At 43.0% G+C, this 13,685-nt stretch overlaps 1 protein-coding gene across 1 annotated transcript in view; it reads right to left on the bottom strand.

Annotated features, from left to right (window-relative positions):
- The window catches only part of LOC126365918 (peptidoglycan-recognition protein LA-like), a 351,809-nt gene that overhangs the window by 289,909 nt on the left and 48,215 nt on the right, over window positions 1-13,685 (bottom strand). Inside the window, exon 2 of the mRNA XM_050008663.1 lies at window positions 6,467-6,650. Within this exon, the coding sequence (XP_049864620.1) occupies window positions 6,467-6,650 (184 nt within the window). The remainder of the gene's footprint in view (window positions 1-6,466; window positions 6,651-13,685) is intronic.

A 13,685-nucleotide genomic window follows, 5' to 3' on the forward strand; every position in this document is an offset into this window, starting at 1 on the left:
CATCCAGAAACGCACCCTCTCGAAACCTGGCGAGCAAACTACACCGCGATGCAGAGCGCCTCTCTTGCAGGGTCTGCCACTTGAGTTTCCTAAACATCTCCGTAACGCTATCACGCTTACCAAATAACCCTGTGACGAAACGCGCCGCTCTTCTTTGGATTTTCTCTATCTCCTCCGTCAACCCGATCTGGTACGGATCCCACACTGATGAGCAATACTCAACTATAGGTCGAACGAGTGTTTTGTTAGCCACCTCCTTTGTTGATGGGCTACATTTTCTAAGGACTCTCCCAATGAATCTCAACCTGGTACCCGCCTTACCAACAATTAATTTTATATGATCATTCCACTTCAAATGATTCCGCACGCATACTCCCAGATATTTTACAGAAGTAACTGCTACCAGTGTTTGTTCCGCTATCATATAATCATACAATGAAGGATCCTTCTTTCTATGTACTCACAATACATTACATTTGTCTATGTTAAGGGTCAATTGCCACTCCCTGCACCAAGTGCCTATCCGCTGTAGATCTTCCTGCATTTCGCTACACTTTTCTAATGCTGCAGCTTCTCTGTATACTACAGCATCATCCGCGAAAAGCCGCATGCAACTTCCGACACTATCTACTAGGTCATTTATATATATTGTGAAAAGCAATGGTCCCATAACACTCCCCTGTGGCACGCCAGAGGTAACTTTAACGTCTGTAGACGCCTCTCCATTGATAACAACATGCTGTGTTCTGTTTGCTAAAAACTCTTCAATCCAGCCACACAGTTGGTCTGATATTCCGTAGGCTCTTACTTTGTTTATCAGGCGACAACGTGGAACTGTATCGAACGCCTTCCGGAAGTCAAGGAAAATGGCATCTACCTGGGAGCCGGTATCTAATATTTTCTGGGTCTCATGAACAAATAAAGCGAGCTGGGACTGACACGATCGGTGTTTCCGGAATCCATGTTGATTCCTACACAGTAGATTCTGGATTACCAAAACGACATGATACTCGAGGAGAAAAATGTTCTAAAATTCTACACCAGATCGACGTCAGAGATATAGGGCTATAGTTTAGCGCATCTGCTCGACGACCCTTCTTGAAGACTGGGACTACCTGTGCTCTTTTCCAATCATTTGGAACTTTCCGTTCCTCTAGAGACTTGCGGTACACGGTTGTTAGAAGAGGGGCAAGTTCTTTCGCGTACTCTGTGTAGAATCGAATTGGTATCCCGTCATGTCCAGTGGTCTTTCCTCTGTTGAGTGACTCTAGTTGCTTTTCTATTCCTTGGACACTTATTTCTATGTCAGCCATTTTTTCGTTTGTGCGAGGATTTAGGGAAGGAACTGCAGTGCGGTCTTCCTCTGGGAAACAGCTTTGGAAAAAGGTGTTTAATATTTCAGATTTACGCGTGTTATCCTCTGTTTCAATGCCATCATCATCCCGGAGTGTCTGGATATGCTGTTTCGAGCCACTTACTGATTTAATGTAAGACCAGAACTTCCTAGGGTTTTGTGTCAAGTCGGTACATAGAATTTTTCTTTCGAATTCACTGAACGCTTCACGCATAGCCCTCCTTACGCTATCTTTGACATCGTTTAGCTTCTGTTTGTCTGATAGGTTTTGGCTGCGTTTAAACTTGGTGTGAAGGTCTCTTTGTTTTCGCAGTAGTTTCCTAACTTTGTTGTTGAACCACGGTGGGTTTTTCCCGTCGCTCACAGTTTTACTCTGCACGTACCTGTCTAAAACGCATTTTACGATTGCCTTGAACATTTTCCATAAACTTTTTGATCTGTTACGTAGTCTGAAATCTGCCTTCTGTTACTCTTGCTCAACAGGTATACCTTTCTCCCTTTTTTTATATTCAGGGATGCTGCAACGGCCTTATCATCACTGATTCCTTGTTCTGCACTTACAGAGTCGAAAAGTTCGGGTCTGTTTGTTATCAGTAGGTCCAAGATGTTATCTCCACGAGTCGGTTCTCTGTTTAATTGCTCGAGGTAATTTCTGGATAGTGCACTCAGTATAATGTCACTCGATGCTCTGTCCCTACCACCCATCCTAAACATCTGAGTGTCCCAGTCTATATCTGGTGAACTGAAATCTCCACCTAAGACTATAACATACTGAGAAAATTTATGTGAAATGTATTCCCAATTGTCTCTCTGTTGTTCTGCCACTGAGTCGGGAGGTCGGTAAAAGGAGCTAATTATTAATTCCAGAGGTAATCTAGGTTCCCGAAAGAACCTTCGGATGGGAATTTCCCAGGAGAAGTTTTTTCAGGAGGTCGATTATCACTGGTATTCACAAATCTGAGCACAGTATGTTACAAGTACAGATGTAGTAGAAAAGTGGGAAAAACCAAAAGTAAGTTGAACAGGCTAAAGTTAGTCTTGGTATGGATTAGCGAAATGGAATGGAAATAACACAGTGATTTCATGCCAGACGGTTCTAGGGCAACAGAAGCACCATACGTGGGTGATGTAGCAGGTCTTCCAATCGTTGTTAACAGAAAAGTAGCTAACAGGGGAGTTGCTATGGGCAATACCGTGACTGAGTTGCTTTTCTGGGGCCTTCAACTAAGCCAACTCCAGCCGCCGATGTACAGTCTTACATGACCCCAACAGGCGCGGCTGATGAATAAACAGAGAACGTACAATGCTGAGCCAAGACATTGTGTCCATAACATAGTAGTGTGTTGGTCAAACTTTGGAATGCAATACATTAGCGATTCTGCATGGCAAGTATTGAGCACGTTCTTACCAGATTTCCGAGGTATGTGGCACGAGACACTGTTTTTTGAGTCATCGGTCTTCAAACTGGTTTGATGCGGTCCGCCACGAACCTTTTCATCTCAGAGAATTGCAACCTACGTCCTCAGTTATTTGCTTGATGTATTCCAATCTCCGTCCTACTGTACAGTTTTTACCCTCTAGTGCTCCCTCTAGTTCAAATGGTTCAAATGGCTCTGAGCACTATGGGGCTTAATATCTGAGGTCATCAGTCTCCTAGAACTTAGAACTACTTAAACCTAACTAACCTAAGGACATCACACACATCCATGCCCGAGGCAGGATTCGAACCTGTGACCTTAGCGGTCGCGCGGTTCCAGACTTAAGCGCCTAGAACCGCTCGGCCACAATACCGGTAAATTGTTATAAAGCATTGAGGGCTAAATAACCTTAATTGGGATTGTAATTCAGCATTTAAGTGATGCAAATTATTTCTGAAATGTGTGCATAGTTGGTTATAAAGAAAGGGACAGTTTAAGAGCCCCTACTTTAACCTTTGCTAGTTGCAAAAAGTTAATTTCAATTCGGGTTTTGCTACTGAAATCCGAAACATTACTACAGTGAAATAAATATGAAATGCGATAGTATAGTGTTATTTCATTGCATTTGTGACGTGTATGTGTTGGTCCAACTTGAGCTCTTGTCTGGTGCCACGTAGTCTCGTGAGGTCTTTAAGGACATTTGGTGATGAATTAATTAATGACTGAGATAGTAATTATAATAAACAGGAGTAAAAAGTCTCATTTATGTTTCAGTGATTGCAAATCCACGCAATTGATTACTATTGCTATCCTCTGTGCAATTCGTCTTCTTGCTGAGAGTGGTCATTCCACTTTACTAGGAGCGAAACAATGAAAGTTCTTTTTGCAAATTTATATTTAAATTCATGGAGAATAATTTTTACACATTATTATGCCTAATGAGGCTGGCGACCGTTTAATATTTCATTCACGAAAACTTTCATTACTTTCATTATCTTCTTCTTTCTGCTTTCTACTAATTACCACAATACGAAGTTCACGTTCGATATCCCCTATCCGTTAGGTTAATGCACGGTACAACTTTTCCGAATGTCTCCCAGAGAGTAACGCTAACTGCATGTTAAAGTCACATTTGGTATTTCACATTCCGCGGTTGTGTTATACATGGAAAGGTCTGAGTATTTCCTGGACTTAAACTCTATAGAGCATCATCGGATGATTTTGCCAGATGTGTTTCTAAACGAACAACCCCTCTTCGAATGGTGCAATAATTGAAAACCGCCTTGAGAGAGGAGTGAGACGATATTCCCAAAGAACTGCTCAACGTTTTGGTAGGTTCAAACTGTGTATTAGTGCTCCCCTTATTGAGATATTGATATTCATGTTGGGATACACGAAATGTATTCCCAGTTGCGAATACGAACAACCATCAGCTGTGTAAGGTAATGGCGACGATGAAAATTTGTGCCGCGCTGCGGCTAGAACCCGGATTTCTTGCTTTATGCAGGCGGTCGCCTTAACCGCTTTGGCTATCCATGCATGACTCACGACCAGAGCCAAACTTCCAATAAATCGTCGTTCCTGCATGACAGCCTGTACTCGTACACACAGCATTTAATTCGGCTGTAGTCGCTGCAGGGCCTGTTGCTTTGGACAGAAACGTTCTTCTTACCAACAAAGGCGCTGCAGTATCGTAATTACGCTGAGAGTGTGGCCTGTGTCTGACACTACCGTTGTTTATGTCTCTTATATCGCTTTCTCATGTGACGAAATCTGTAACATTTTTCATCAGAAATCTACCACTCCATCTCTGTTACGTATGTACTGTGCTTTATGTCGTGCATCGTTGCCTGTGATTATTCCTGTTCAACATTGTCTCTGTTCCTAAGCAATTTTCAGGCAGTGTACAACACACTACGTATCACTTTCGTACGAACCGCATAGGCAAGATTAGACTAATTACGGAGCATACAGAAGAGTCTAAGCGGTTACTAGTCCTGCATTACACATACGGAAATCGAATAGGTAGCAGCTCTAAGGGGGTGATGTCGGTAAAACTGCCAAAAATATTCAATGTTTTTGCCACCAGATGCTTCTGAAGCATGTTCAAATATTGTCTTCAGTTTTCATATTTTAATTCGTGCTGCAAATGACGTAAAAGCCATCTTGTTTCAACCAATGAGCAATTCCATGCCCCCTTATCTACACTACTCTGTCCTTGTCTGCAAATTCTATTATTTCTTGTCAGCAGCGAAGACATCTGTAGAGGATAATACGCAGTGAGCCCATTCACGATGCGATTAATTACGGTTTATTAAAGAAATGCGCACATGGTAGAACACAAACCCCGAACGAAAGCTTTAATAACCTGTTTTAGCAGAGACACCCAAAGACAATAATTTTCTCATCTGCTGTTGTTAAAGTTTCCTCGTATAATGTTTGTCTGGTGTTCAATGACGTTAACACTGAAAGAATCAGGACCCTTACGAAACTAGGGTTTGATGCACGTTGCTTCATTCAAAACTTACTGAAGATGACTGATGATGTGAGTGTCGCTTGTTCTGAAAAGTCAGTGATGGATACTGCCGAAAGGGCACGCCAGAAGGATCACTAGAAAAATAAAGCTACATGAGGACCAAAAAGACCAAATGTATGGCTATGGCCGAAGTAACGAGCTTGTTTCTAACATAAATCGTTATAGAATCTCTTTTGCATTTCCCACAACTTTCATTTTTCAGTATATGAGGAACATTTTCCACTGAAGTGCTGCAGATAAGTGAAATTTGCTACAGACTTTGTACATACTATAACAAAATTTCTTGGGCTACAAAATTTTTCAAAGGGCATTAGTTTCAAATTTACTATAATTTTTGTGAGATAAAAATTGTTATATATCATGCACATAAATTTAAAAATTGTTATGAAAGTTGTAAGACATAATACAAAAATAGTCTATGAATTTGTTTTAAAAGTATGCAGCGAAGTCCTGATCAAATTATTAGACAAAAAAATTGAAAACATCCGGTTGGGTTGGGTTATTTGGGGGAAAAGACCAAACAGCGAGGTCATCGACCTCATCAGAGTAGGGAAGGACGGGGAAGGAAGTCGGCCGTGCCCTTTCAAAGGAACCATCCCTGAATTTGCCTGGATCGATTTAGGGAAATCACGGAAAACCTAAATCAGGATTGCCGGACGCGGGATTGAACCGTCGTCCTCCCGAATGCGAGTCCAGTGTGCTAACCACTGCGCCACCTCGCTCGGTAAAACATCCTGATTATGGGAAATAACATAATGGCAACATTTGCAAAATCTTGTTCAATTATCTCTCAAACGGTAAAAGTTACATTAATTTACAAGTACACGTGTATTTCGCCATACGTTGCCCCTTAATAAATGGAAAAATTGGAAGTGACCTCTGGCATGTAATTCGTAGTGTTTTCCAGAGTGCAGGTGCAGATTTTGCTGCATATCACAAATCTTGCCCCGATCGTCCTGTATGTTACCAACTTTCTCACACTACAGAAAACCGGTATAGTATTTAACGATGCTGTTGTGTACAGTACCTAATGAGAACGTTTGCTTTCGATACTACAAAAGGATATTACGTCTGAGGGCTGTTAGCAGCTCAATAAATGAAAATCAGGTCGTAGCTTTCAGCATGAGGGTTGTAGATAATACGTAACGCCCTGCCTACCTTCGAATGAGAAGCGGAACTCTAGCTCTTTGGCTCCGTTTCCTCCGACGAGCACGTCCTCTATCCTTAGGAAGGTCTCGTCGTCCAGCTCGTCGTCCGTGCCATCACAGTCCGCTGCCGACCGCAAGGCTGACGAATGTCCTGCTGGCACCCCCGCGTTCCGACCGCTTCTGTTTTCCTCGCCCTGTGAGCAAATAAATTTTCAGGGCTATGTAGCACAGCACCTTCTTCATATAGTAAGTGGTTAGTGATCTAAATTTCTGACACATAACCTGCGTATAATGTTTCTCAAACTTCCTATTTTTCATAATGGACAAGTGAATTTCTTCCAATCCATGTGTGGCATACATCAAACCAGTGCTTAACAGTATTGGTTAAAAACAGTCTTGGTTGCAATCTTTTTTTTATTTTTCAACGACGCGTTTCGCCTTATTTAGGCATATTCAGGTTATCTTTTCTAGATGGACGCGAGAGGCCTAACCTGAAGATGCCTAAATAAGGCGAAACGCGTCGTTGAGAAATAAAAAAATTGCAACCAAGACTGTTTTTAACCAGAATTGGAAAAGTGAGTGGTCTGGTATGATTTTTTTAGTAATTTAATTGAAAGCTTTGTTGCTTTGGTAAAAGTAAAATTGGTACTTTTTGTCGTGACAGAATAAATTACTATTAATCACACCAGATTTGTCGGAGAACAGCAGCAACATGTGTAATTGATCCAGCTTTAATAAATTCTATTACCTTTTAGCGGAAAATTCGTGCGTACTCTCCGACGTTAGAAAAGTCGTGGTGTTCCGTTCGGAGCAGGAGGTGGCTGTCTTTTCTCATTCGCGATATCGAAAATTACTAAAAAATGAACAGAATTTTTTTCGGAGGAAGATCGCGCAGAGAAAACAGACAGAAGTTACATGAAAGAAACCTAAGGGACCAACTAATTGGATTTGTACGAACATATAAACGGAACTGAAAGAACTTGGAATAAATACTATAACGATGTCGTCACGACAGCCTCCTGTTCCGACAGAACAGGCGCTGGATCATAAGCTGCATAAATCTTTTAAACAGAAAAGATTATCACAAGTATAATTAATGAAAATAAGGTTGAGAGATTTTCTTTGAAATTAAATAACCTTCAAGGCTTGAAGTATTATATTATGAAACGGAAACTTACATTAACATGGCCACCCATTGTGGCGGTGGAGCGAATTTTCATGATACACATTCTCGCTTGTTTGTGGCTACATATATTTTTAATCACTTAAACTCTTAAAGTTACAATAAAATGATTATATCACTATGGAGCACAATACTTTTGCGTCCGACTCGCAACACATTCACAGAAGAACAGCTAGAGAGCGGCGCGGCTCCCTCCAGAAGTAAAAAATTGGCAATTGTTATTTTGAAACATAGGTGCGTCGTTTTTTTACTGATCGATAGCAGCGTATAACAGTTTATAGCTATCGTGATATTCTGCGCTTTTCAGGAGCGCGGGAAAGATATCTGGTTACAACATTCATTGGTATATGTTAAAAGTTCGCACATACTGGCGCGAATAGAGAAAAAAAACTTTTACATCTTAAAAATCGCAGTGATAAAGGCTGTAATGTCACAGTGGTTATTGATAAATCTGTACTGACTCAAATTCTTTGCCAACGAGTTGAAAAGTTAGAAAATTCCGACCTCGGAGAAAAACAGTGAGTTCCGGAAAAATGTATGATCACTCGCGGCAATACTGACCCTGTGACCCATCTTAGGTGAAGAAAGGTAAACGACGTTTATAGCCTCTGTAGACTGTCGACTGTAATACCATTATTGTCACTCAGAACGTAGCAATTATTGAAATAGAGAGCAAAAGGTTAGTCACAGCTTGCACAGAAACCAAAATGGAGTGTTCGAAGAGTCGAAGAACACCAAAGACAAGCAGTAGTTGAGAAGGGTGTGAAACAGGGTTTCAGGCCTTCTCAGGATGCTATTCAATCCATACACTAAGCCAGCTATGAAGGAAATCAAGGAACAGTTTGGAAAGGGAGTGAAAATTCAGAGAGAACATATAAAAGCTTCGTGGCTTTCCTTTGACACTGTAATTCTGTGAGAGACGGGAAAGAATTAGGAAGGACAGTTCAGAGGAATATATCATGTTTTGAAAAGAGGCTGTAAGATGTACATCAACAGAACTAAAACGAGGGTAGTGGAATGTAGTTGAATTAAACCAAGTGATTCTGAGGACCCAGCTTTGAAAATGAGACATTTAAAGTAGATTACCGAAGTAGAGAGGATATAAAATGCACAACGTGTGTCTGACAAAGAGAACCTGTTAATATCTAATATCATTTTAATTCAGGACAGGCCACGTGTGCCAAAGTACACTCATGCTCACAAATTAAGGATAATACTGATACATGGTGAAACAACGCTCTGGTGGGCCGTTTGCTGGTTTAAATCACCTCGGGGTATGACCATGCGGTGCATTTGACCTGCGGTCGTCGCACGGTGGCGCTGGCAGCAGTCCACATACACAGAGGTGTATGTCAGAGTACGGTGCAGCGAGTGAGTTTGCAAGCGTTTTCAGACATGCTAATGGCGACTGTGTGTTGGAAATTGCTCAAAGAACACATAGTGATGACGTTTGAGGGGTAGAATACTAGGGCGACTGGAGGCTGGTCAAACACAGCAGGTCGTAGCACGCGCCCTCCGTGTGCCATAAAGTGTGATCTCGAGATTATGTCAACGATTCCAGCAGACAGGAAACGTGTCCAGGAGCTACAGTACGAGAAGTGCACAGTGTACAACACCACAAGAAGACCGATATCTCACCATCAGTGCCCGCAGACGGCCACGGAGTACTGCAGGTAGCCTTGCTCGGGACCTTACAGCAGCCACTGGAACAGTTGTCTCCAGACAGACAGTCTACAGAAGACTGAACAGACATCGTTCATTAACTACAAGGTTCATTCCACTGACCTCTGGTCACAGGAGAGCCCGTAAAGCCTGGTGCCTAGAACACAGCACATGGTCATTGGAACAGTGGTCCCAGGTTATGTTCACGGACGAGTCCAGGTATAGTCTGAACAGTGATTCTCGCCGGGTTTTCATCTGGCCTGAACCAGGAACCAGATACCAACCCCTTAATGTCCTCGAAAGAGACCTGTATGGAGGTCGTGGTTTCATGGTGTAGGTGGGGATTATGATTGGTGCACGTACACCCCTGCATGTCTTTCACAAAGGAGCTGTAACACGTCAGCTGTATCGGGACATAATTTTGCACCAGTATGTCCGCCTTTTCAGGGTTTTCAGTGCGTCCCACCTTCCTCCTGATGTTTGAGAACGCACGGCCTTACCGAGTTGCCATTGTGGAGGAGTACCTTGAAACAGAAGATATCAGGCGAATTGAGTGGCCTGCCTGTTTTCCAGACCTAAACCCCATCGAGCACGTCTGGGATGCTCACGGTCGACGTATTGCTGCACGCCTCCAAACCCCTAGGACACTTCAGGAGCTCCGACAGGCACTGGTGCAAGAATGGGAGGCTATACCCCAACAGCTGCTCGACCACCTGATCCAGAGTATGCCAACCCGTTGTGCGGCCTTTGTACGTGTGCACGGTGATCATATCCCATATTGATGTCGGGGTACATGCGCAGGAAACAGTGACGTTTTGTAGCACATGTGTTTCGTGACCGTTTTCTCAACTTATCACCAATACTGTGGACTTTCAGATCTGCATCGTGTGTGTTCCCGATGTGCCTATGCTATTAGCGCCAGTTTTGTGTAGTGCCACGTTGTGTGGCACCACATTCTGCAATTATCCTTAATTTATGAGCATGAGTGTACATGCGAGCCCGATGGGTGCGAGCCGAGGCACGGCCTGCGTCGGCTATGCTCGGTCTTTTTCGGACGTAATTGGTACAGCGGGATATTTCATTAAGTATTGTGGTGCGACATTTCTCGGTGGGCACAACTACCTTCACTTCGGCAGGATGGTGATGTAACCGCTGTTTGCGTTTCACTGTTTGTTCGTGGTACGAAGAACGTTTACATGTCCAGTGGCTGTCTGCACAAAAAGAGGCACTCGGCGATAGATCGTCACAAGCCTTTAAAAATGAATGGGAGTGACAGAGGAGAGGAATGAGACTTCCTAGTATCTAGTCTTCAGTCGCACAATTGACAGGTACTGCAGATTTGCTAGGAAATGGCTTACGAACCATGCAGAAAGAATTTAAAGACATAAATGACAACGGAGGAGCAAAAAATTACAATGATTGACAGAGGTGAGCCTTGAGTGGCTCGTGTTTGTGACATCTCATTTGACATCCTGTTTTTACTGTACTATCACCTCGTTATCTTAATTTCAATTACTGGTGTCACTGAGTTGCCGCCTTGCCTGCCCTTGAGCGGCAGCAGGGGTGCTTATCGACATAAGCCCTGGCGTATTATCTTTGCTGAATGCTATTACTTCCCGGTTGTCGTGTGTTCAGGGTTAGTTCGGATCTGCCAGTAGTTGGGAGGCGCTAGCAGTGCAGTTCGGACTTGGCAGTGTTTGACTTAAGACGGGGAAAGTTCGGTCGGGGCGCGGCTGCAGTAAGGTCCAGACAGCCATAACTCGCCCGACGGTTGCCGATACGTATCAGTTGAGTACATACCACCTTGTTTGGTCGTCGGTCGGTCGTCTTGTCGGACGACGTGTATGTTGGTCGGCAGTCGCTTATAGGCTGCCTGTGTGTGCCGACTCGTGATTTGCCCTTGTTATTGCACAGTCGCTGCCGTTAGTATTGTCTAGTCCTTCGTGCAAGTGTTCGTGAAACTGTGTGTAGCCTGTGATGTCGACTGGACAGTTATTTTAGTGCTGTCTCCGTGCTGATGTGTGGCAGTCAGTCGGTTGGCGCGGAGCAGCGAGGAAATCTCCGCGGGGAGTAATTGGCCGGGCCCGCTGGTGGTATCTACGCAGTGTCGGAGTGTGTGGGGCTGTTCGCATTGCTACGAGGTCCGTGGCTTACCGACCTTGTACGGGAAAGTTGAGTTTCGATTTAATTTACCAGCAAGTCAAGACTGTTCACACTGTGCCGTTTGATTCTCATTGTTGTCTGTTAGGAAAATGCGACGAGCAACAACGTGTGTGTTCGAGTTGAAGAAGGTTTAGCCACTGTCCGGTGGAGTCTAACTGTATTTGGTTATTTGCAATTGAAGTGCACTAGTGGAATTTTCTGCCTTGTGGTCGTTAACGTTCCAGTTAGCTGCCCTGGCCGTTGTCGTAAATTTAGGCAGTGTCCTTTCCTCACCCACACCGTGTTGTCGCTGCCCAGCACTGTGTGTAGTTCGACAGCTTAATGTATGCCTGGTTGTGGGCGTCCATGCCTTTTACGTTTGCATTGAACTCCCAGTTGTGTGCTGGTCGAGTGAAGCGCAAGTTACCTTGTTGGTGGGTCCATTGACAGTCTGTTGGTTGGGTTGTCGTCGGATCGAGAATGGTTGGGCGGACTGCCTGTCTCACCTAAGTGATAGTATTTCAAGTGATGGCCAACACCCGAAACTTCTGAGCGCCGTTAGCTGCACTGCCTTTTCTTATTTTCTGTCATGTGTATTTATATGGCTCATAGCCGATGGTCTTGAATTAAAGTTGAATTGCTTTTAGTGGTGTTTTAAGCCATGGGCCTTCAGCCACTTTAAAATTAAAGTTCGTTGCTTTTCAAATGTTAGATTGTTTAGGCCATCAGCCTCATATATATATTGTTCAAAGATAAAGCCTTGGGCTTTCTGCCCACTAAAAATTATTTTAGTTATGTTTTGAAACATTGGCCTTCAGAAATTTTAAACTTAAAATTTTCTTGCTCGTCAAGTGTTAGATTGTTTGGGGCTTTCAGCCTAATTTAAGATAAGGCTTTGTTGTTTAAGTTTATTTTACCTTGAGTTTTAAGTCATGGGGCCTTCAGCCGTTTTTAAATTAAGGATCTTTGTCTTGTCCTTGTGTTTTATTTAAATTTAATTTTACCTTAAACCTTAAATCACCGGCCTTCAGCCGTCTTAAAATTAAGATTGTTGCTTTTCAAGTGTTAGATTTTTGGCCTTCAACCAAATAATAGAACTTACTTAACATTTTTGACAATGTTGACTGGAATACTCTCTTTCAAATTCTGAAGGTGGCTGGGGTAAAATACGGGGAGCGAAAGGCTATTTACAATTTGTACAGAAACCAGATGGCAGTTATAGGAGTCGAGGGACATGAAAGGGAAGCAGTGGTTGGGAAGGGAGTGAGACAGGGTTGTAGTCTCTCCCCGGTGTTATTCAATCTGTATATTGAGCAAGCAGTAAAGGAAACAAAAGAAAAATTTGGAGTAGGTATTAAAAACCACGGAGAAGAAATAAAAACTTTGACAGAATTACAATGTCATCGGCGAACCTCAGAGACAGCAACGGACTGGGAAGAGCAGTTGAACGGAATGGATAGTGTCTTGAAATGAGGACATAAGATGTACATCAACAAAAGCAAAACTAGGATAATGGAATTATTTTAAGTCGGGTGATGCTCAGGGAATTAGATTAGGAAATGAGACAAAGCAGTAAAGGAGTTTTGCTATTTGGGGAGCAAAATAACTGATGATGGTCGAGGTGGAGAGGATATAAAATGTAGACTGGCAATGGCAAGAAATGCGTTTCTGAAGAAGAGAAATTCGGTAACATTGGGTGTAGATTTTAGTGCCAGGAAGTCGTTTCTGAAAGTTATTTGTATGGAGTGTATCCATGTATGGAAGTGAAACATGGACGATAACTAATTTGGACAAGAAGAGAATAGAAGCTTTCGAAATGTGGTGCTACAGAAGAATGCTGAAGATTAGATGGGTAGATCACATAATTAATAAGGAGGTGCTGAACAGGATTGGGGAGACGAGAAGTTTGTGGCACATCTTGACTAGAAGAAGGGATCGATTGGTAGGACATGTTCTGAGGCATCAAGGGATCACCAATTTAGTACTGGAGGGCAGCGTGGAGGGTAAAAATCGTAGAGGGAGACCAAGAGATGAATACACTAAGCAGATTCAGAAGGATGTAGGTTGCAGTAGTTACTGGGAGATGAAGAAGCTTGCACAGGATAGAGTAGCATGGAGAGCTGCATCAAACCAGTCTCAGGACTGAAGACTACAACAACAACAACAACAACAACAACAACAACTTAACGTGAGGCCTTCTGCCTTCTAAATATTCTTTTTGGCGTCTGAATTTTGAGTTAAT

Source organism: Schistocerca gregaria, chromosome 4 (genome assembly GCF_023897955.1).
Source record: "Schistocerca gregaria isolate iqSchGreg1 chromosome 4, iqSchGreg1.2, whole genome shotgun sequence".
Lineage (NCBI taxonomy): Eukaryota > Metazoa > Arthropoda > Insecta > Orthoptera > Acrididae > Schistocerca > Schistocerca gregaria.